The following is a 24399-nucleotide window of genomic DNA, read 5'->3' as shown; positions in this document are numbered from 1 at the left end:
CCAGCCTGTACTATTAGATTTCCACTGACATAATTGTGCATGAATTCTGATCTGATTTGGTATTACATGGTGCAAAAGGTGACACATTTTCTCTAATATACCCCATTAGAAAGGAAAGAAATTGCCAAAGTATGAAATCTGAGGACCTTGATTCAGAAACTATGTGACTTTGAGGTCAGCTCAAAGGAAAAAAAGAACTTGTTCAACTACCCCAGGCACTGAAGGTTGTGACAAGAAAACCTAATACCTAGGGTAGTTACTCTTTCGGATAATCAATAAAATCTTACATTATCAGACTGCAGCAGCTGTATATTTGTTTTTTATATTGCCTTGTATGTCTCCAAAATATTCCAGTGTGGAATCACAGAGACGACAGATGCTGTCTCTGTTTCCAAATCATTGTGATCAGAATACATGGGTAAGATACCAGAACCAAGAAATAGCATATATGTGTATGATGAGCTCAATATTGATTTTAATATCTGCATACTGCTACCTCACTACAGCAGAAAAACATCAGCTCCAAGGATCCTGGAAAAGAGTCTTGACCGAGCTACTTAGAGTTTGTACAACAAAATTTTCAGAGATATCAGTCATCTTTTAAATCCTATGAGAAATATCCTTGAACAAATTAGTAAAATACCAGATGTGAACTGTTGGCAATTTCAAATTACATTTTCTAAAAAGAAGAAACTCTTATGCTTTAAGAAGGAAATGTTCTGCAATCTCCTTTCCTCACTTGGCTTTTCATTTTTGGCAGCCAGTCAGAGAAAGTAAAGCCTGACTTCCAGGACACTGGACAGTGGCATTTTGTCTTCCTTCATTGGTAGAGGACAATGGATATCCAGTATAGTCTGAATAGGATTTAAAAAGGATTTTTTTTATGACTCCTTTCTACGTACCAACTAGGTTCAAGGGAGAGTTCAGCTAGATAGTGAAATTTCTGGGCTGAATTCTTATCTATGGACAAAACAGAAGAAGAAAGATTTAGGTAGCACTTTCAGGTTTTAGCGAAGTAGAGAATGACAATTCAGTCAGTCCTTTGATGCTTCTCCACTTGTAAATCAAAAACAAAAAATGAAACAAAAATATACAGGATGATAAACTTTGGATACACCTGGCAACTTGAAGGCACTATGCTTGTTTAAGTTTTGAGATAACCTAATCAAGCACTATATGCTGATAAACCTTAGATAAAGAGACAGTCTCCTGTTAGGCAACAGGCTTCATATACCTTAATGCTACTGGACATCTATTAGGAGCTTTTCTTCTTTAGAAATGGTAGCTGATTTTACTTTCCAGAGATGGCCACATAATATCTCCCATCTCTTAGATTCTTATGCAATAGGACCTTGACAATCCTTATTAAGAGGTAGAACCAAAGCCATCCTCTCCTTGAATCTGGGCTAGCCTTAGTGACTTGTTTGACCAATAGGACATGACAGAAGTGACATTCTGGGACTTCCAAGCCTACATCATAAGAAGCTTTGCAGCTTCTGCTTGGATCTCTTGAAACACTCACTTTTAGAATCATTCTCCCTCTTAGAATTGAGTTGCCACGTCATGAGAAGCCAGCAACAACCCCTAGTCATCCAACTGAGCCATCTGGAATGTCCAGCCTAGTCAAGCCCTTGGAGGACCACAGCCCCAGATAGCTGGCTAGACCCACAAGAGTGATTCGAGCAAGAGCTGCCCGGGTGAGCCCAATGAAGCCAGTGAATAATGAAAGAATGGAAATAATTACTTTAGTCACTAAGTGGGTTTTTGTAGGGGGTAGGCACTGGGAGATTGTTATGCAAAACAATGGCGGGCTTTGGAGGCAAACAGGCTAAAGTTTGTAGTTTGGTTGTTTCGCTTATTTTGTGACGTTGAGTGAGTGAGTTCACTTAGTGAAAGCACACTAAATGGGGAAGAGGCCCTGAATATGGACCTGTTGCCATCATTTTTTCAAAGGCTCTCTTAAGACCTAGTGCTGAAGGAAAAGAGGGCTGGGCAGGCACGGAGGACACTTTCTGTTTATACTGACCAGAACATGCAATTTTGCACACCAAGTGACCTAGTCGTCATCTCTGGGTGGGTCAACAGGCCTTACTACAACATGACCAGGAGGAAAGTTAATTAGAGAGTTAGTTTTCTGACCTCAGTTTCTTCATCATCAGACAAGTTACCTAATTCCCAGACTTACCTTCTTCTTAGATAAGTTAACTTGTTTTCAGATTCAACTACTTCTCTATTTTAGTCTCATTATCTGGTTTCTAATCTTAGCTACTTCCCCACTAGCCAAGTTTATCTTCCTGATACTGAAGCATGGGAATAATACTTGATAAGCCAATACACAGAGTTATTGTGAACATTAAATTAAGGTAAAGAAATGGAAGTACTTTGAAACATGTGAAGTGCTTCACAAATACAAGGATATCTCAGCCAAGCATCTTATAGTCCTCAGCAACTCTAAATTTTCCCTTATTCTATAGAACATAAATTGTTTCAATAATCTTAGTACATTTACTATTAAAAGTATCTCTCAAATTTCTTTCTTTCTTATTATCATGATTGCTGTTTTCAGTGCAGGCTGACATTATTTCTTGCTGGGAATACCATGGCACCTCCTCGCATATTTCTCTACTTCGAGTCTCATTTCCTTCTTTTTTTTCTTAATGTTTATTTTTTGAGAGAGAGTGAGTGAGTGAGCATGCAAGCAGGGGAGGGGCAGAGAGAGAGGGAGGCAGAGGATCAGAAGTGGGCCCAGTGTTGACAGCAGGGGGCCCAAAGCAGGGCTGAAACTCACAAACCTTGGGATCATGACCTGAGCCAAAGTCAGATGCTTAACTGACTGAGCCATGCAGGTGACCAAGTCTTGTTTCCTTCTTATCCCATCACCTGCCCATTAGCAGAGTTTTCTTCTTTTTTAAAATTTATTCATTTATTTTGAGAGAGAGAAAGAGAGGGAGAGCATGAGCAGGGGAGGGGCAGAGTGAAAGAGAGAGAGAGAGAGAGAGTGAGTGAAAGAGAGAGGGAGAGAATGGGAGAACCCATGAATCATGAGATCATGACCTGAGCCTAGATCAAGAGTTGAATGCTTAACCGGCTAAGCCACCCAGGTGCCCTGACAGAGTTTCCTTCTAAAAGCACAAATGTCATCATGACAATTCCCTATTTTAAAAGAGCCTTTGATTTCTCACTGCTTGAAGATAATTCAAATTTCTTAACTGATGGCTAAAGCATTCACAATCTCAAATTTGCCTTTTCTAGTGTCATTTTCCTCCACTTTATGCTCCTACTGTACCAAATACTCCTTGAATTCACATACCACATTTCCTTGTACATCCTCACTCATCCTTCAAGACTTAAACTAAATGCCACCTCTACTGTGCAACATTTGCTGACAAGTCTGTGAAGATGGTCACCTTCCTGTTTTTCCCACCCAAACTCTTTATAACTCTGTTACAACATTTTTCTCATTGTATTGTAGTTATTAGTTTACATAATCAAGGGTCCCATCAGACAGCGATTCCTGAAAGGCCCATATTCTGCCATATTTATCTCTGTCTGCCCAGTATCTTGTCCTTCACTTTAAGTTTATGGGGAAAAGAAAGCACTTTTCAATGAGAGAGACCTAACAGCAGAATGATTTGAGACTGCGCTTCAAGGTCTGTGGGTAGATCTGTGAAGTTAAGAAGAAAAAAATATTTTAAATTTTCCTTTCTGAGACTTTGATTAGTTTTATTTAAAAAATTTATGTTTTCTTTGAAATTAAATATTAACACCTCGATTCACACCACAAGTAATATGGATGAATATTTTATTTGCCAGCCTAGACTAAATTACGTCATGGTAAAAAAACAAACAAACAAAAAACAAAAACAAAAAAAAAACAAACAAACAAACTCAAAATCATGAAAGCTTATAAAAATAAAAACACAGGTTTATTTTTTGTTCATACTACATGCCCTTATGGGTTGGCTCTACATCACCTTTATTCTAGAATTCAAGCTAAACAAGGATCTCCTATGCGGACAGTTCCAGCTATGTTTCAGAAGGAAAGGAGAGATGGCAGAGCCAAGGATGGCTCTTGAACCTTTGGCTGGGAAATGGCCTAGGTCATCCAAAGTGAGATACATGGCCAGGCTGGAGATCACTAGGCAGGGAAACATATTTTGAACAGCGAGCAGTCTGATATTGAAGGTAAACAGATAGGTAATATTGTCACTATAATGTTAAGACCTCTAGAATGGTTTACTATGGATAGGAATCTAAGAAAACACATGGTGCTAACATGACTATAGCCATACACCTCTGTTTACCTTGAGTCTAGCTTAAGTAGGAAAATTTCAAAAGAAAAAAAGCAGTACCATGAGGTTTTCATATCTATTGATTTTCTATTAATTATGGAGTTTAATGGGATGCAAAACTACAGTATTTCTTACGTGGCAGGATTCTGGCCAATAGAAGTATGCAACCAATAAAATTAAAGGGAGTAGCTCAGGCTGCCTACTGTGAAAATCTATTGGACATCGTGTATCTTTTTTCTTTATATAAATACATTTTGGTTATTAAAGACTGGGACTTTACCTGGCTTTGGATTTGCCCCAAGGAAAAAAAAAAGACCTGTATTAAAATATTTTTTGCATCCATCGTATCACCAAGAAAAATAACCTACATGTCACTGGAAAGATGCTGGTGAAGCCACACATTTCTTGAAGTTGCGTTCTCATCAAATGATGTCAACACTACAGAATTTCTGACATGTCTTTAATCTCTCCCTTTTGCACATAATAATACAAATAGATACCTCTATTTGCATAGCCAACTCCTGTCGACAAGTTCTTACAATCAAAGAATTCCTACTTTGTGAACTTCTTTGAGAATCTGCAGAGTCAATGTCTTTAACATGGTGAAGAATTTCTTTGCCAAACAAATTTTCAGGCAGAATAAAAATCTTGGCACTCTGGGCTCCGATAGAGCATCTGTGATGCTTGGCAACACATCTGGTTCTGCTGCTTTGGTGAAGAAACATGCTTCTCATCTCAACATGCAGTGGTGTCAGCCAGTGTCAACGATTCTGCCAGCGATCCTGAAAAAATTGTGTCTGTTTCTACGGATGTTGTCAACCTCTTGAGAGCCAGAGCTGACACACTATTTCAAGAGGTTTTGTCAAGAAATGGGAGTATAAGAGTAAGTTCATTGCTGCAGTACAGACGATAACTAGCTTTCTAGAGGACCTGTCTTGAAACATGTGATTGACTTTCAAATATGAGTTCTGCTTTTTTGAGGCAAAGGAAATCCAATGATGAGAATAAACCACAGGAAACAGTCCATTCATGGTTTGCTTTACTTGGTGATTATTCTTGCCAAATTATCTAAGGCGATCTTCCTATTTAAATTCTTTTAGCTCAACTGCCATGCAGAAGGGCATGTTGGGGCATTTACCTAAACTTTCTGAGGCTGGAGAAATACTTCTGAATACTGGAACAAGGAGTAATGAAAGTTTTCAATTTGTTTACAGCTGGAAACCCACAGACAGTTGGAATCATAACTCTTCAAAAGCTAATTCTGTCTCCAATGACCCTAACGTGGAATCGTGAATATTTAATCCTTTTTTTTAAGTTTATTTATTTTGAGACAGAGAAAGTGCAAGTGGGGAAGGGGCAGAGAGAGAGGGAGAGAGAGAGAATCCCAAACAGGCTCTGCAGTGCCAACACAGAGCCTGATGTGGGGCTCGAATCCACGAAGCTATGAGATCATGACTTGAGCTGAAACCAAGTTGGGTGCTTACCCGACTGAGGCACCCAGGTGCCCCTTAATCCTTTTTTAAAAAATAATGATGAGGCATTAATGATGCAAACAATTTAAAACATGATATCCTCAGCACAATATGATAGGAATTCAACAAGGACTTTGGAGAACTCTAGGAATTTGTCTATGCTTAACCCTCATCTAATAAAGCCATAGCAGCTCCCATTTTGTTTGCTGTTTTCTTTTGCCAAGTCAGTGTTTTAAGCACGTATTGCCATGCAACTGAAAAGTCATAGTCAAACAGATGTCAAAAATAACAAGCCTATTGCTGTGTCAAAAACCACTCCATAATTTCAATATCAAAGCCAGACATCAGCCTTCTTGTAGAAGCTTACTTTTGAGCTGAACTAAACTTTATTTTTACTTGAAAAATTTGCATTTATCTCAGGTGTTTGAGGAAAATAGGCATTAATGTCAAGAGGAAGGTAGTGAGAGGAACAGAGGTATGACTCTATAAAAATACTTTACTCTGAAAAATAATTCAATTTCCATCCATTGCAATACAAAAAGGCATGGAAAAGTTTTTTTTTTTTTTTTTTTACGTGTTTACATATTTTTCCCCAGGGTGGGGAAAAAATCTGCAGCTTTCTTCAGGTTTTCAAAGGGTCTGTGACCTAAATAGGGCTAATACCCTCTGTCCTGATGCCTTCTAGAATAGAATGAATGTTCTAAGGAAGTGAAATTCTCCTGATGATAAGTCAAGTTAACCATGCTTTGGTGTTGTACTCACCAATGAATAATACAGGCTCCTCAACAGGAAAGTAAGCACGTGCACTAGAGATGGGTACAAACCCACTCTCATCTTTGGACAAGCTTTTCTGAATAAAAACTAAGGCAATTCGGACAAAAATATTTGCTTTGCTATACTGTTTTAGTTTCCATATTGAATGAAGAACTGTGTAGCCATATTTATATAGAAGAGTAGATTAAGTTAATAAGGAAAAATTAGAAGCTTAGATCTAGTGCTTTAAAATGTACATATATATGTGTGTGTGGGGGGGATGCCATTGGAAGGCACCTGTATTAGTTTCTATTGCTGCTGTAATGAATAAACCTAGTGGCTTAAATGACACAGATTTATTATCTTATAGTTTTGCGGTCTGCACATTGGAAGTGGGTCTCACAGGGCTAACTAAAATCAAGATGTGGGCATGACTGCATTTCTTTCTGGAGGCTCTAGGGGAGAATCTTCTTCCTTGCCCTTTCCGGCTTCTAAAGGCTGCACACATGTCTTGGTTTGTAGGCTGCACACATGTCTTGGTTTGTGGTCATCTTCCTCCATCTTCAAAGCTGGTGTAGCCCTTCAACCCTCCAACCTACCCTGCCCACTGCCCCCCATCAGTTTGTTTTATTAACGCCAGTGCTCTGGCCTTGGCTCCATACTCCCCCACATTGGGTGCTGTCCAGCAGCTCCTTCTGCTGCTGTAGTTCTGGGTCTTCAGCTTCTTCTTGTGCTGTTGAGCCTACATTACAGAGCACACCCTCTCTCGGGCTGCAGAACTTCTGGCAGGACATCTTTGAGGGGTTATTACTCACTCACCACAGTCCTGCCTAGCTGGTATAGTGGGAAAGGGCTGAATGTACACGAAAGCAGTGTGAAGAACTGGAAACCTAGAAGTAAAGAGCTCCTGGCTGGGGATGGATGCTGTACTCCCTGATTATGCTACCAGAATGCCTAAAGAGCATGTTTAAAGTAATTTGCATCTGTTCTTTGATTTTTATTTTCCAGGAAAAATTAGTTTTAAGGAAAGATAAAGATGCTAAACTTGGAAAACCTGAGTTTCAGCCCTGGCTCTGCCACTTATTATCTGTAATATCTGTAATTATCTATAATAATATCTTATTATTTGGCAATGCACCCATGTTTGGCTGGAGCAGTTTCCCCATTTTTAAATGAAGTTGAACTAGGAGGAGCAAGGAGAAGATGGGCTGGGATGTGCTGAGTGTGTGGGGCTGTTCGGAGGATCTTGGGAATTTTATTGGCCCACAAGGGAGTCCTGGAATGAGAAACACCTGGGTGCCCTGGTGCCAGAAGCCCCTAGTTGTGAACTCTCACTAAGGAGTCTGGCTCACAGCACTTATCAAGCAAACCCCAATCCTTGTGAACACCTCCCCTGACCTACCTGTCAGAGTCACAAGGCTGCAGAGCTTCACCTTAGGGGTCCAGCCAGGTGGGGCAGATGGGCTCTGGTCCAAGGGCTGTGCAGGGGCAACACCAGCAGAGGCAGGGTAAGGGCAGTGACTGTGCAGGCAAACTCAGAAGACTTCCTGCCTTGCAGGAGGCAGAAAGCCATGGGGCAGCAAGGCATCCTTCTGACACTTCTCTTGGGCATCCTCTAGTGTGAATGTTGCTATGATTCTAGATGAAGTAGAGTGTTCCTGCTGACTCAAGGTCAGTGTGCTATCTATCACCTTAGCGGGTCTGAGCACCAATACATGCCCTAAAGGAGGAATGGACCCTTCCTTGCTTTTTGCCTATTTTATTCTTTTTTGTTCTTCTCCAGAGAAGGAAGCAACAAGGGGAAAGAACATGTTTCCCATCAGGCTTTCTGCATGCCCAACCACTCCTCACCCCAGAGAACTAGATAATAAGTAGGACATACTGTACTATAACTCAGTTTAAAATATAAAGTTTACCTCAGTAAAATATATTTCAGTTTTTATCTCTGGTATGAGATGTTTCCTACAATCTTTGAAAGGATGTGTCTGTGCAGGCAGGCTTTCCTAATTTGTTTACTGTAAGATAGTTACGGCATTGCCTGGCAATAGATACATACAAGGAACACAAAGACTGTTCCATTTTTGTTCCAGAGCCTGAGTGGATCTAGATGCAGTGGCAGAATTCTAAGATGACTGCCAAGATTCCTACTTCCTGGTGTATATGTTCTGTATAATCCCCTCACTTTGTAGGGGAAGGGAATTAGGAATATAATGGTATAGCCATCCCATGATTAGGTTATATTAGATGGCACAGTGGACTTTAAGAAAGAATTATCTTTGGTTGGCATGATCTAATTAGGTGAACCCTTAAAAGCAACTAGGCTCTTCCTGAAGAAAGAGAGTTAAATTGTTAGAGAGATTTGACAAAAGGGAGCTTCTCCATGGATGGATATAAAGATGGGGGGGACCATGGAAAGTAACCAGTGGGAATGAAAAGCCAACAAGAAAACAAAGGCTTCAGTCTTCCAAATGTAAGGAACTGAATTCTCTCAACAAACCGAATGAGCTTGGAAGTGGATTCTTCTGCAGAGCCTCAAATGAGAACTCAGCCTGACACCTTGAGTGTGAGATTCTGAGCAGAGAGCCCAGTTGAGCCATGCCTAGACTTCTGACCTGCTGAGTTGAGAGCTAATACATGTGGCTTGTTTGAAGCCTCTAAGTTTGTGGTCATTTGCAATGCAGCAATAGAAAACTAATAAACTAATACAATGCTATTCCAGTTAAATGTGAATTAAGATTTTTTTAAATAAATTTTTTTCTTGACTTCTCTTTCCCTGCCTTTCTCCAAAGCTTTGATCGGCTCCCCCACCATGTAATTGTTTCATGGAATATAACTAGAACATGTTGCCAGATTAGAATCTTCTTCTATCACATATCAGAGGTATCTCCTCCCCCACCCCATCCTTGATTTGAGATGCAGAGATGTATGCATCCTGGGTATATTGTATACATTTGTAGGGCTGGAGAATCAAAGCAGAAAACAGAGATTTCAAGAATTAAAGCAAACAATCTGTGTATTTTGAAGTAACTCAGATATGTTTCATTCATTGCATCTAGTTATCTTGAAACACAGTAACCTTGACATAATGGCTGAGGAAAAAGGAGAAGCAATGCAAGCATAAATGCCTGAACACTTTAATATCTTTTATCAATAAACATTAGTAGTATGCCATGCGTCTGAATCCATGCTTACCCTGAGGAAAACCTGCCTTCTATCTTCTGCTTCCTGATATTGCAGCTGGATCCCATTACAAGGGTAGAACACACCATGGGAAGCATGCCTAAACTTTTTAAGCTACAAAACGAAAGCTGATCTTCATTAATTAGATGTCTAGATTATGCAGATTGACCAATGTATTATTATAAATAACACGGTCAAAAACACTATTTGATGGCTTATTGATAGGTCCACCTAGGTAATTTAGCTAAGCCTTAAGTATTTACTAAGATATTCTATTAACCACAAAGGCAGGATTTGGTGTCAGGTCAAAAATCAGATCAAACTGTGACTTTGTGGCTGATGGCTGAGAGAAGGCTCTACAACAAAGGGAACTGAGAACAAAGTAGGATGTCTTTCTAACATTTAATTCAGGAGAAATTTCATCTCTGGTAGAGCTTCATCTAGTACTACTACATAATGCAGATAAGTGAAACAAGTCAATGATTCCTAACTAAGAACCACCATTTAAAACCCATCTTCTCTGCCTTTGTGAAAACCGTGGAATTGGACTAAGAGAGAAGCCACCCAACTTTAGATTCAGGCAAATGTGGACAATGGATCCTAGAATGAAGGCTAAGTCTGAGGATCACAAACTCTCACCTGAATGATTAGCTGTTTTAATAAAAAAGAAGGACCCACGAAAAAAAAAATCCTCAAAAGCCCATCTCATGGAAAAGCTTTAGGATCTGTGATTCCAGGTGAATTGTGACTTAGCTTTTACTAACTTTAACCAAAGTCTTCCCAGGTGCTGAAGTTAGCACTAAAGAAAAGCTCTTACGAAACTGTTACGTGAAGTAATTATAATCTGTGTCCGCTTCAACTTCTTGTACCTGTGTCTTTGCCATCTATATAATTATGTTGAGGGAAAACACTTCGAGCTGAAATGAAATAAACGACTTCGGTTTATGCCCACACGGACCTTGTCAAGTAGCCAATGACTTGCCCTTTCATTGTGAGTGACTAATATCAATGCTGGCTCTAAAGAAAGACACTTTTCATAATCGCCCAACAATCTGCTAAGTGAAAACATATGGACAGGCTTAGGCAAAGCCTGCCAGGGGTCTTTGCTGAATGGAAAACAGGTGCTCTCATTCTGTGCCACGTAATACCCCATTTACCCCCAAGTCCAAAGGTTATAGGACTAATAGCTGCCTTGTGGTAATCAGGGAAAGCCCAGAAACCAGCCTTGGTGTAACATCTGGGACATATTTTACATACTTGCAACATATGCTTCAGGTTCAATTAAAGTGAGGCTTTGGCACATTTATTAATCTTTTTTACTTTTATCCTATAAGAGGACTCACTGACCTGACCCCACTATTATGCCATATGAGAAAACAGAGAAATAATGAGAGCTAGAGGTCAGTGCCTGCTCATATGGCAAAAAACACATTTGTTTTCTCCTGAAATTCCATTACGCACAACTCTATACACAAACTTTAAACAGAGGAACCAATGAATTTTTTAAAGTAGGAAATTACCCTTCTCTCACTCAGACACACTGATAGCCAAGACTTACAACCTTTGCCACTATGACAGCCACTCAAGAGACGGAAGCTGGTAAATGGAAACTTGAAGGATCTTTTCATATTTTCATTTCTTATGGTAAAAACTTTCTATTTTAACACGTCCACTCTAGGATTCTTCCATTACGCAAGCCCCTAAAAGTCTTTTGTAAATTATTATACTTGAGATTTTCTTTTTGTTCAGGTATGATTTTTATGCTATCAATTGCATTGTGACTGGAAAAGAAAAGCCTCCTTATATATCCCTCGAATAAAGGGTTGGATTTATGAAAATCAGCTCACAACTCTTTCATATGGAAAACACACTGTTTGTCAGCGTCCTGCACGCAAGAATACAGTAGAATTCACACAGTAATTTAAGCACTCACTTTCAATCAACTCTGGTAACCAGATCTGCAAATGTGTTAGAACCAGGGTGTCATTTCCAGACCCCTAAACACTAGATGACAATAGATGCCACTCCAGAGACCTGGTGCTGTTTCCACCTGGCATGCTCCACTCAACATCTAGGTTTTAGGGAGGTGGTTAACCAAGTGTTATTTGCTTCCCACTCCTAACATCCTCTCTGTTTAAAAAAATGACCATAAAGGGGAGATTAGTGGTTTGGAGTAGCAACAAACTGGCTAAAAAAAATACAGGTTGACTTCAAGCAGGGACATTTAAGTACTAGACTTCACTAAGGGTTTCCATTTATTAGCATTTCTGGAGAAACGCCCGCTGCTGGAATGAATCTTTATGGTGGCTTTAATAATAAAGCAGCAACAAGCAAGGGAAAATAGCCATAAATGGATGGCAGCTCAGTGTTTATCAGCAGAGAAATGATGATTCAGGGCTGGCAGGTTGAGTTAAAATACAAGCTCTCTACCGCTCTAACACTGACCTTAACAATAAATCATATCATTTATTGCCAGAAGGGTATGTTCATGTTATTTAACATTAAAAACAAGCACATACATGTTTTTGTAGGAAGGAGATTTTGTTAGTTTATGTTTGATGATGTCACTAATGACTAAATGATATACAGAAGAAAAATTTCACATAAAATCTCTATCAATTTAAAAATGTTTGGAACAACATTAGATGGGAGAAAGTGTGTGTGTGTGTGTGTGTGTGTGTGTGTGTGTGTGTGTGTGTGTGTCTATGTTTTCATTCTCCTTCTAGCATTGAATATTAGTCAAGAAAAAATCATGTGGGAGTTTGACTAATCGCTGTGAATTTTTTTTTAACATTTCTAATGCTTGCTTCCAGCATGTGAATTCTTATACAAGGATATAACTGTACATGTCTACTAGAATCAAAGGTCAAGGGCATAAATTAAGATATACTGTTATTCTCCTTTATTCCAAAAATTCACTGCTTTATTATAATAGAAATCAGATTCCAGTGAAGGTCAAAATCTGGTTTTGTATGCCAAACAATTTGGAAATAATGAATGATATTCTCTCTTCCCTCCCAATCTCACTCTAGCACCTTTTAGGTTTTTGATCTAGAAATGCCCAAGGATTTTGATAAACCAGCATCGCTATCCTCCTTGCCATAAAAAGACTTTCTTCTGACCCCAGACACCACCACCACAGTGGTTCAAGGTCATTCTAATTCATCCCTTCAGTTATCCCCTCTCCACACAGGGGACAGCCAATCCAAGCGATTCCAGAAACTAGCTTTTTCTTTTTTTTTTTTTTTCTTTTTTTTTTTTTTTACCGTGGTCATCATTCCCATGCCAACCAGCAATCAGAAAATAACCTGTCAACGGGCTTTCCTGACCAAGGAGCCACAGGGCTACCCCAAGTCAAGTCCAGGCAAGGACCATGAGCACTGGGATTATGTAAATGCCCTCTGAAGCCTTCCGCACACACGTGTGTTCTTTTGCTGAGCAATTCTTTGAAAATTACAGATGACAACATCCATGTTGAACTTAAGCAGGCTGCTATTTTTTCACTTCTCTCTTCCTCCGAAGTGTAGCCCGATTTGTAATACTCAAGATAGGACAAATTTTTGCCCTTCAAAAACAGTTGTCACTGCTGTTATCTTCACGAGAGCTATCAAGTTTCAGACAAGCTGAATTATTTTTTTTTGTTCCTGGCAGAAAAATATTTGACCCAGCTCTGGACAAAAGTGAAGAGGATTTATAGCCCTCTCTCCTTCTTTGCAACATGCAGTGGCATTGTTAGGATGATAAACAGCGCTGTCCAATTTTCTGGACTCAAACACTTCAACTCCTTTTTTAACTGTCTGTGAAAACAGTGTCATGTCTACATTTCCCCATCCCCTGGTACCCAAGTGCTGGGAAAGATAATTACCTTGTCATCTTTGTCATCTTCTTCTTCCTCGTCCTCCAGCATGTCCTCCACTACCTGCAGACAGAAACAGAAGTCATTTTCGTGCTCTTAAGAGGAGAGAATTTTGTTCTGTCATTTTGAACCTTTTGGAAATGAAAACTTTATTAACATTTGAAACAGATTCATGGAGAGGGACTATTTGATCTAGAGATAGGGATTAGGGAAATGCTCTGCCTTTAATTGATTGAAACCAGGGAAGTGGATCCCACTCAGGGAAACCCTATTTGTGTGAAATGTTCCGTGACAACTTAAAGAATTTGAACTATGCATAAGGTAAACTAACATTAATTTGAGAGATGCTTTAAATCAGGAACTTTCCTTTTTTACCTATTCCACGGTCTGTATTAATGAGGCACTTTAAGTTTGGAGCTAGATAACTAAGCAGAATCCAGTTCTGCTATTTCGAATTCACTTTTCACCAAGCTTTAAGTATACTGTCTGTCTGTCGATTTATGCTGGTGGTCTATGGCATAAAGCTAGTATCTTCCATGGCTCAAATTTTACTTTTTAAAAAATTTTTTATTGAATACATTTGATGTGTAACATTGCATAAGTTTAAAGTATGCTGTGTGTTACTTGGACACATTTTTGTGTTGTAATATGTGTGCTAATGTAGCAGTAATTATATTACATAATTATAGTACACTATTAGTGCCTATGTTCATTATACTGTGCATCAGATCTTGATGGCCTACTTAATACCTGTCATAAGCTTGTGCCCTTAAACACCATCACTGCTATCCCAGCCACCCATTCCCTGGTAACCACCATTTTACTATCTTTTTGTATACGTTTGACTTTTTTAGATTCCATGTATAAATGCTATCATATAGTACCACTCTTCCTCTGACTTATCTTGGTTATAATGTGCTCAAGGTCCAGCCATGTTCTCACAAAAGGGAGGCTATCTTCTTGTCTTGTAACTGAATAACATTCCTCTGCATATACATGCCACATCTTTTTCACGCATTCACCTGTCGATGGGCATTTGGATTGTTTCCCTATATTGGCAACATATAGGGAATCATGCTGCAGTAAACATGTTAGCACAGATAATTTTTCGATATCCTGTGTTCATTTCCTTTGGGTATATATTTAGAAGCATAATTGTTGGACCATATGGCAGATCTATTTTTATTTTTTTGAGGAACCTCCACATTGTTTTCCATAGTGTTGTAACCAATTTGCATTCCTACCAATAGTGTATAAAGTTCTATATTCGCCACATCCTCAAGAGGACCTATCGTCTCTTCCTGATGACAGCCATTCTAAGAGACGTTCATTAACTCATTGAGACTTTGATATAGAGATGGTATTGCATTGTGGTTTAGGTTTGCATTTCCTTGACAGTAGTGATGTTAAGCATCTTTTCATCTGTCCGTTGGTCATTTTGATGTTCTCTTTGGAAAGGTGTCTATTTAGTTCTTCTGCCTATTTTTATTCATTCATTCATTCATTAATTCATTCATTCATTAAATATTGATTTAGTATTGAGAGAGAGAGAGAGAAAGTGAGAGAAAGCACAAGCAGGGGAGGGGCAGAGAGAGAGAGGGAGACACAGGATCATCATCTGAAGCAGGCCATAGGCTCTGAGCTGTCAGCACAGAGCCAGTAGAGGGGCTCGAACTCACCAACTATGAGATCATGACCTGAGTTGAATTTGGACGCTTAACCAACTGAGCCACCCTGGGTGTCCCTCTTCTGCCTAGTTTTAAATTGGATCGTTTGCTTGTTGTTGTTGTTGTTGTTGTTTAGGGAGTTGACTGAGTTCTTCAGATATTTTGGATATTAATCCCTTATCTGATATATTGTTTGCAAAAGTTTTCTCCCACTCTGTAGGTGGTCTTTTTATTGTGTTAAATCATTTGTTCCACTGTGCAGAGCTTTTGAGTTTGAAGTAGTCTCATTTGTTTATTTTTTCTTCTGTTGTTTGTGGTTTTGGGGTCATCAAAGCTCACATTTTAATTCTTATGTATAAATGTCAACTTTTGACTATCTCTCTGTATTTTTGATTTTGTGGGTTACCAGAAACTCTAATTTTAATTCTCTGATTTTACACAAGGATTACATTATGAGAATGGACAATGAAAGAAAATTAGAAATGTATTCAATAATCAAATGTATGGGATATGTATAGGATATGTATATATAACCCTATAGGTAGATATTTTTTTAATGAATGTATTTTTTATGACTCTTAGTTTCCTTACTTCAACTTAATGCAATCTTCATTTTGGATTTGTCAAATAATTTGACCTTTCCTTGATTAATGTGTAACTGTGGTATTACAAATGGGATTTCACTCTGTCAGGTGTTTTATTATGGTTTTATGTACCTGCACACACTACTCTCTCTCTCTCTCTCTCCATGGAAACCAAAAATTTTAAAAAACTTTGGGGAGGGTTGGTATTCAGGTAAGTGCTAACTTCTGATTGCATTTATGCCATTTCATATAATTTCTCATTCTTGTGGTGCTTTTCTTTTTTATCCAGTCTGTATCTCGATTTCTGAATAAACTTGATAGAATCATGGTTATTTAATATTTTTAAATCTTTCTCCCAGAGCTCACAACTTTAAAAGATAGAGGAGACAGCTAGTGCTTCTTTCATGTGGCTTATGATACAGACAGGAATATGTTATGAGTGAAAACTTCAATAGCTAAGACTGTATTATGCAAAGAGCTACACAAACTGAGATAACACGTCAGGACTTTCAGTGATCTAATAATTGTTCTCAAATATTCTAAAAGCATTAACTTATTTAAAATAATAGCCCAAACACAAACTTCCATTTCTCATAAACCAATAGAGAACCTAAAGCATCTGACAGCTTGTGAGCTTGTTCCTAATTTAAATTTTTTTTTCTTTTTTAATTTTAGAGAGAGAGAGAGAGAGAGTGAGAGAGCCCAAGCAGGTGAAAGGGGCAGAAGGGGATAGAGAATGTGTCCCATGCAGGCTCTACGCTCAGCATAGAGCATGATGCAGGGCTTGATCTCGCGACCCTAGGATCATGACCTGAGCTGAAGTCAAGAGTTAGACACTCAACCAACTGAGCCACCCAGGTGTTCTGAGATTGTTCCTAATTTAATGGCCTACTTTAAATCTTCTATTATATGGTAGAATTTTGTGGTCTTTCATTTGGACATTCAGCATTTCAAAAGAACCATAATAGTACAAAGTACTGTTTCCAATATCTGGTGAGAATTTACACTTATTTTGAAGACATATAAAGCAATTAAACCTCACCAAGAAAGGACTCTTAACATTACTTCTAACTATACTCAGCAACTCCATGAGCATTTATTATAAAGCTCCTTGTCCAAGAAACAGTGCTAGGTAATGCAGGAATATAAAGATGAAAAACAGAAATTTCATCTATACTCATGTCAGCCTTCAAGAGGTTTATAATCCAATAGAATTTAAATGGAGCCTATAAGCTAATCTTTCATGTTGGCTTTTAATTTCCTGAAATTTTGAAGTATTCAGAAGTATATAGACAGTAATAGTAACAATGTATAATCAAGGTGCTATAAACTAGGCAATTCCAAATTGGGCTGGTTTTGATGGAGGTTTAAATAGGAAAAATAGCGACAGTATTTCAGTACATTGCATTCTTCCAAAGAATTCACCTAACACAGCAAGTAGCTGAAATAGAACTCAAATCCAGACAGTGGGATAGCACAGAGGCAGTTCTCACTGCTCAATTATTGGGGCAGGGGATGAAGTCACCTAACTTTCATAAGTTTTATTAAAATAACTACAATTTTGTATCTCTAATAAAACGAGTTTAAAAGTTTTGATTTAGATTAAGTAATTTTTTAGGTTGGTCATTATTATCCATTTTTATTTTTCAGTAAAAGTTGTATACATTTGAAAGTATAAAACAGAATGATGTGGTGTGGTTAAGTCATGTTTTCCTTAAATTACCCACACAAAGTCATTTATCAAAAGAAATGAATAGTACAGTATACTTTTATTCCTTTGCATAAACTCAGTGTTTTCACTAGTTATTATTAAAAATGTATTATATGCCTCTCTTTAGTATGTATGATTATACTGCAGGTGCTAGGAAAGAAAAATGGTGTCAGATTGTGCCTAACAGATTGCAAGGGGCATACTAATGTTCAAGAAATATTTGTTGATAGAATGAATAAATGATTGCATCAACAATTCTTATTTCTTTTTTTTGTTTTCTTTTGTAGTTTTTATTGATTTATTTATTGTAAGAGAGGGAGAGAGAACAGAGAGACAGAGAGAGGTGGAGAGGGACAGAGAAGGAGAGAGGGAGAATCCGAAACAGGCTCTGTGTAGTCAGTGCAAAGCCTGACGTGGGGCTTGATCTCAGGAACCTTGAGATCATGATCTGAGCTGAAATCAAGAGTTGGCCGCTTAATCGACTAAGCTACCCAGGTGCCCATATTCTTTATGTCTTTCAATAGGCTTTTATGTAAAAGAACTGAACTAGCTCACAGAAGTGAACTAACTTGTCTGGAAAGACCTACACCTAATCAGTGATACAGATTAATAAAAGCAAATATTCAAAATGTCTTCAAATATTTGCCTGGACACAGAAACCATAAGTATTTACCCTTTAATGTTTGGAGATTTGTACTACCTTCAAGTTAATTTTCAAAACTTCCAAGTATTATTGAAACAAACAAGCCAATAGCTTAATTTACACAATTTCCAAATCAGCTGTGGATCTTATGTTCAAGTACAACTCAAAGAGGTCTTCAGAATCAGGCTCTTCATTTGCAAAACCCAAACTGTTCTTACCCTGCACGAGTGGGTAATTGGCTACGCACAATTGCTCTACAAATGTGCAGCCAGAACCACCCAATACAACCATTTGCTTTTACATTTGGCAGAAAAGTGTTGTGTTAGTGAGAGGCCTTTGTGTTGTGTTTTAGCGCTCTAGTGAGGGCTTTTCCCCTCCTCCAGTGCCTTTTTAATGTTACATCATAAACATCTACAAACGAGGATTTATAATACTGATGCTTTCCTATGGATGCCTTTAAGCTGCTTCAGAATTATCCCACTATTACATTTTGCTCAGGTGAAGTTAAGGTGGCTTCGAAAATGGAGATAATAGCACCTATCCCACAGTGTTGATTAAGGATCCAATGAAATAATGTGTTTAAAGTACTTAGCACACTTTCTCTATTGAAGTAAGTGTTCAGAAATGTTAGCTATTAGTGAAAAGAAAAATAGCATCAAGAATATTTTAAACAGTAATTTTTAAAAATTAAATTATGTATTTTTTTCCTGGGCAAAATATTCAGTCTTCTTAATGACATACAAAATTTCAATTCATGTTTCACAGACACTAAGAAACACACAATGGGACACAGGTAGAGGCTTGCATAAGTATTCCCAATTAAAAATGATAATGCTTTTGCTAATTTTCAGGTGTTAACGGTCCAATAAAATGGAAGGCTATGAAGGCAAAAGTGTTTCAGAAGTGGGGCTGTGCTTGGAGACGTGAGCCCTGGCCAAATGCAATGAATACTGAAACTGCAGACCGAGCTTTTCAAAACAAACTGTATATATTACTGAAGTGCATTTAATGACTGCACAAAACCGCAACCTTTCCCAGAGAACTCAAACAACACCTACCATTTTGAAAGAGTGTGCTGGAGTTGAACACTTAAAAAAGGAAAACAAAATAAAGGAGGCTTCGTCTCAAACTCCAGCTCCTTCCTCTTCAAATAAAACCCCATAAGGACTACATAGTTTTGTTTGCAAGTATATTAAGTCCAGTTGCCTAAACATTTGTCAACAATAATTTAATAACAACACATATGCAGGATTTCCTTGAGAAAAAAAACCACATGTGTTAAAAAAAGATACATTTTTACCAAGTTCCCCCCCCCCCCTTTCCCTTTTCTTCAAGGGGGATATCTCAGACCGGCTCTAGAATTCTCTTTCCAAATTATGCTTTCTGATACCTTGCTTGAAAGCAAGTAGTATTAATCAAACAAAGGAAGGGCACTAGGGAAATCAGAAAGATGTAATGCAAGCAGTTAAAAGTGACATGACCTTCTGTAATGTCGCTCGTCACAGACTTATATGCCACACGCTGGAGGAAGGTCTTGAAAGAAACTGATTCCCTGGTACTATTCCTTGAACGTAATACTAATAAAGATGACATTTTTAAAAACACACGTAGACAGCCCCAAATGCAGCATGCCAGCTACATTACAGCCAAAGAATAAGCAGATAATGTTGTTTTTAAAAGCCTAATATTTCTTCCTTCATATTCCACATTTGCTGAACACTTGTCATTAACATATAAAACATAATATGTGGCTACACTTTTTAAAAATCCATTTTCAAATGGAGCAAGATTGCATCTGTAGAATCTATATGTTATATAGTTGCATAGGAGCTCTTTTCAGATTATGACTTTTAATTATAATTCAACACAACTTAAATGCTTTATGATTTGCAAGGAAATAAAAATTTTATTTGGCTGAAAATGTTAATAATGGTGCTGGTAATCTGAATAAAAACATGACATGTTTAATGTTACTGCACCAGACAATGATATATAAGGGAAGGGACCAAGGGATGTGGAAAAGGATGACTGAGGTGGCGAAGGGATGACAAAAAGTGGACTCGGGTAAACTTCATTGTTAAAGTCATCATGGAACAGTGAATCCCAATTACTGCTTTTTAATGCCAGTTTAGGGAGCATGTTTTAAGACAAAACTGACCAAAGGGGATTAAAACGCCCATCAATAATTCTGGAAGTACTCTGTATTATGATTTTCCCAGGAATGAAATCTTCCACTTATTTATAACTCTTTAAAGAAAAAGGAACCAAAAGGATCCTGGCTATGTCACTCTTGTAAGATAAGGATTGAGTATCACAAGGCCAGAAACTCTCAAAAGCCAAAGCTGACACAAACTGGGTTCTTTCATCTGTTTACTTTTTTCCTTGGGAATAATCTTTGAATTAAATAGATGTTTTGCTATGTTCAGAATGAATAGTTGCACAATTCAAATTGCTTTACTCAAACACGGTCTATAAAAAAGCAACACATTTAAATTAAAGAAGAAATCACTGCTGTCCAGATGTGCAACTGCATGTTAAAAAATTAAAGAAAGAAAATTGTCACAAAAGAAAGAAGTTTCATATTTAATTTCATATTCATAGAACATCCAAATGTGTACAGATGCTTATATTTGGACACATTACAAACTAAATGCCTATTTCCACCCTAGAGATATAGAGGAATTTGGAGAGAATGGTATTCTTCAACATGGTCTGGAGTTCATTTATACCATTTTGTGTGTGCATAAACCAAGCAGAGCATGCATTTGTGTGCCAATGAATTTATTACATGTGTAAATATGTGAAATTATAGAAAGTCTATGGATTGAGAAGATGCCTATAACCAGTCAGATTATTTCAGATCACTGAAAAGTACCAGGGGTCAAGCTAAAGACTTCTGTGGTCAATGAGATCATTATAGGTGTGCTTGGGCTGTCATTTTCACAACAGCACATCTGCTTCTCACGAAATTTTTGAGAAGGAACTTTTGCAAAATGAATGGCGCAATTAAGCTGCACATGTAATTTACTCCACGTTTGCAAGAATAAGAAGAGTCGTAAACAGGTCTGGGATACACTGTTTCATCTAGTATATCTCAAAAGCAACTGGATGTATGATGGCTGCTTAGTTTGATTCACGCTATTAAAGATTTGACCTTGGAGAATTTCAGCCACAGTAGTCATCAAGATAACTGAACCACTAGATGTAATAATAATTAGTGTGATAGGCTTGCCAGTGAGGTTGAATATATTGCAATACAAAAGAAGGCAGACTAAAAAGAAAAGCACTATTACTTACTGCTAAAAGACTTCCTGATTTTCACAGAGACACTCAAATACAATTATTTCTTCTTGCAGAATGCATTTCCTTGGCTCATTCTGGGAAGTGCCATGTTGTAATTTAGTCTGATTCTTAATAGGAAATGTGGCTTTAATGTGGCTATCGGATGACTTTTGATGCATGCCACTGATTACATATAGCCTGTACTCTGCATCATCAACAACAACATTCTTATTTGCAGTATAATACGCTTTGCTGTAAGGTGCAAGGGCAGTAAATTTACTTTACTGGTCAAGAATATGTAACCTTTTATTTTATTAAGTGTCAGCTTAATATGCAGGAACCCTCTTCCATTATGAAAGACTAAATATAATATAAATTCTATAATCATTATAAGCATCTTAAATGAATTTCTTTTCGTATTTCCTTCTGAGTATTCTTAAATGTTCATTCTTAGACTTACACAAAGCACTGTGAAAGGAATTCTAGTGTTTATTTGAACTATGTCTCCATCTAAAGGCTTCACAATGTATTGTGTTTTTGCTGGCAGGAAAAATTCTAAGCTTGGTGTCTTTAGGATGGTGCATATTAATTTGACTGAGCAGGGAAAAATAGGTCAACTCTTAACCAACAGTGCGCTTTTTAAATAACAATGCTTTTTTGAAACTATTTTTTTTTGTCAGGTTAGAAAAGAAGTATATAAAAAGCCCCCCAAATTGAATTGTTTAATATGCTTTGCGAAGTGAAATTAAAAGATCACTAGACGTAGTGCTAATCTATTTTATAAAATTTAGTATTTTCAAAGGCAAATTTCTCTGTGAATTCAAAGTAAACAGATCTCAAGTAAAAAAGAAAATTATGCACTCGAGCCTCTCTCTATAAAACCAGATTTCCATTCCAGAAGCACAAATTTGTTTAAAAAAAAAGGAAGGGAGGGGGTACAATTTTAAATGTTTCAAACTCTAAAACCACCGTAAGAATTTTTATTTTAAGTATCTCATCAAGAGTCCACATTACCCATTTAAAACATTTTCTGCCAAGCAAGAGGAGGGAGCCGTGTGACCTCTGTTAGACTTACCACATCTACATTCTTCTCAGAAACGTGCATTGTTCTAACCCCTGCAGACATGTTGGGGAGCATTAAAGCTGCAATAGTCAAGAAGTCCCTCTTCAGGTAAATGTAAGGTTTAGCACATGGAAAACAGGAAAACGCTACACTTTGCGAACAACAGAATTTGAAAACAACAACAACAATCATTTACCTTGGAGATTAATGTTCGCAAACTTTTGGACCTTACTGCTCTATTAGGTTTGACTCACTTTTTACAGAAATTCACCGCTACTCCCTATTTTAAGCAGTCTGTTGGGGGTAATGGAGGGGTGAGGGGAATAGGTGGACATGTGTGGAGAAAAATATTCCGACACTAATTTGATTTTCTTTTTCTTTTGTTCTTCTTGTGCCTAGAATATTTTGAAGCCTGAGAACATTATGTGAGAAGAATCTAACTTTGAAAAGAGACTGCGTTTTGAATGTCAAAAAATCATAGTCAGAAAACTTTAGTTTTTTTCTTTGTATCCTTTTTCTATAAATAATAATGATAAAAATATTTTTTATCTCTTTTTGTAAAGAATAATCACCTCACAAAAGAAAGCCCATGTGGGTTTAGACCTACATTTGAACTGGAAAGAATGTCTGTGGTGAATGGTGAATTGTAGCATAAAAGCCTGAATGAAAAGAATGTTCACGAAACCTCACATAAAACCTCCGTAACCGTTTTATCATGAGCTTCCCACAATATAACACAAGAGCTCTATATTCTAGGAAAAGCTTGCCTGGTCCACTTATCATGTCTGCTTTATGTAGTGTACTGTATGATTGCTAAATTAGTGCATAATGCATTTATAATATTTATAGTACCAACATTTAGTTAAATAACCTTTATGTAAGATTTATGTTGATTTTTTTTTATTTCTCATTTAATGGCAAATTATGAAGAGCATGTTTCATAAAGATAATTCTCCATTTAAATTCATCAGTCCATTAAATATTAAAATTATGTTTCTGATGCAATCGAGAACAAATTTGTCCAGCTTCAGTGATTATTTGCACTCATAAAAATTAGGCTTGATTAATAAAATTTAAATGCTTGATTAAGTTGACATTTTCATGTTCTATTCTGATTTATTAAAATTAGTCCCTGTGCCCAGGCCTGGTACGCTAGTGTGGGTTTACCTTCCTCCTTCTCTTAGTCGACATCCAGAGAGAGGCTGTTAGGAAGGTGTATTGTGCTTTTGGACTCAAAGATGGTTTCAGAAAAATGCCCTGTTCCTTGCTCACAGCGCTGCTGGCCCTGGTCTTTATGCATTGTGCATGGTGGAGGTTTGTATTACAATAAACAAGAAAAATGTTTCTTTCAAATATCTATTGATATGATCTGGAAAACGGCATTTATTTATGGTATTTCTGTAAAATCAGTTACGAAGAAGCTTTCATCTGTAGAGGATGGGTCGAATTTCTTCATCTGCTTTTTTTTTTTCTGATACAAAGTACAGTTTTTATATTTGTGGGACTTCCATACACATAGCAGGGGGGTTATAGACACAGGAAGTCTTTCTGTGACAGTGCTGTCTTTGTCTATAAGCCTAAAACCAATACTGATGGTCATAGAAAACCATCCTCTTCAAGAGCATTTACAAGGGAACTCTTCAAGAGAAGAAGTGACATACAATGTTTAAACCCTCATTATAGCCACCCTGGTTTGTCCTGTTTTCCACATGGTCAGGTGCCTAGTTGTCATTTATTGTGTCCTCAGTATAAGACAGTAGGTTGTCTTTTCAATCCTCACAAGACCTCAACAAGGTGGATATTATCCCTCTTGCTGATGAGGAAGCTGAAGCTCATGGGAATGAGTAAATTTGTACAGCCAACAAGGGGGAAGGTCTTGAGCTAGATCCAGGTCTT

The 24399-nt window shown here is 37.6% G+C and overlaps 1 protein-coding gene across 19 annotated transcripts in view; it reads right to left on the bottom strand.

Moving 5' to 3' along the window:
- MCTP1 (multiple C2 and transmembrane domain containing 1) overlaps positions 1 to 24399 on the bottom strand; it is a 535749-nt gene that overhangs the window by 59286 nt on the left and 452064 nt on the right. For 10 of the 19 annotated variants that reach the window (XM_058698881.1, XM_058722382.1, XM_058715685.1 and 7 more), the window contains one exon: positions 13563 to 13616. In XM_058698881.1, the coding sequence (XP_058554864.1) occupies positions 13563 to 13616 (54 nt within the window). Of the gene's footprint in view, positions 1 to 13562; positions 13620 to 24399 lie in introns of all 19 variants that reach the window. The other 9 variants (XM_058706103.1, XM_058716425.1, XM_058718884.1 and 6 more) reach the window with 1 other exon arrangement.

Source organism: Neofelis nebulosa, chromosome 1, assembly GCF_028018385.1.
Source record: "Neofelis nebulosa isolate mNeoNeb1 chromosome 1, mNeoNeb1.pri, whole genome shotgun sequence".
NCBI classification, from domain to species: Eukaryota; Metazoa; Chordata; class Mammalia; order Carnivora; family Felidae; genus Neofelis; species Neofelis nebulosa.
The sequence above is the reverse complement of the archived record's forward strand: the minus strand, read 5'-3'. Positions and strand labels throughout refer to the sequence as shown.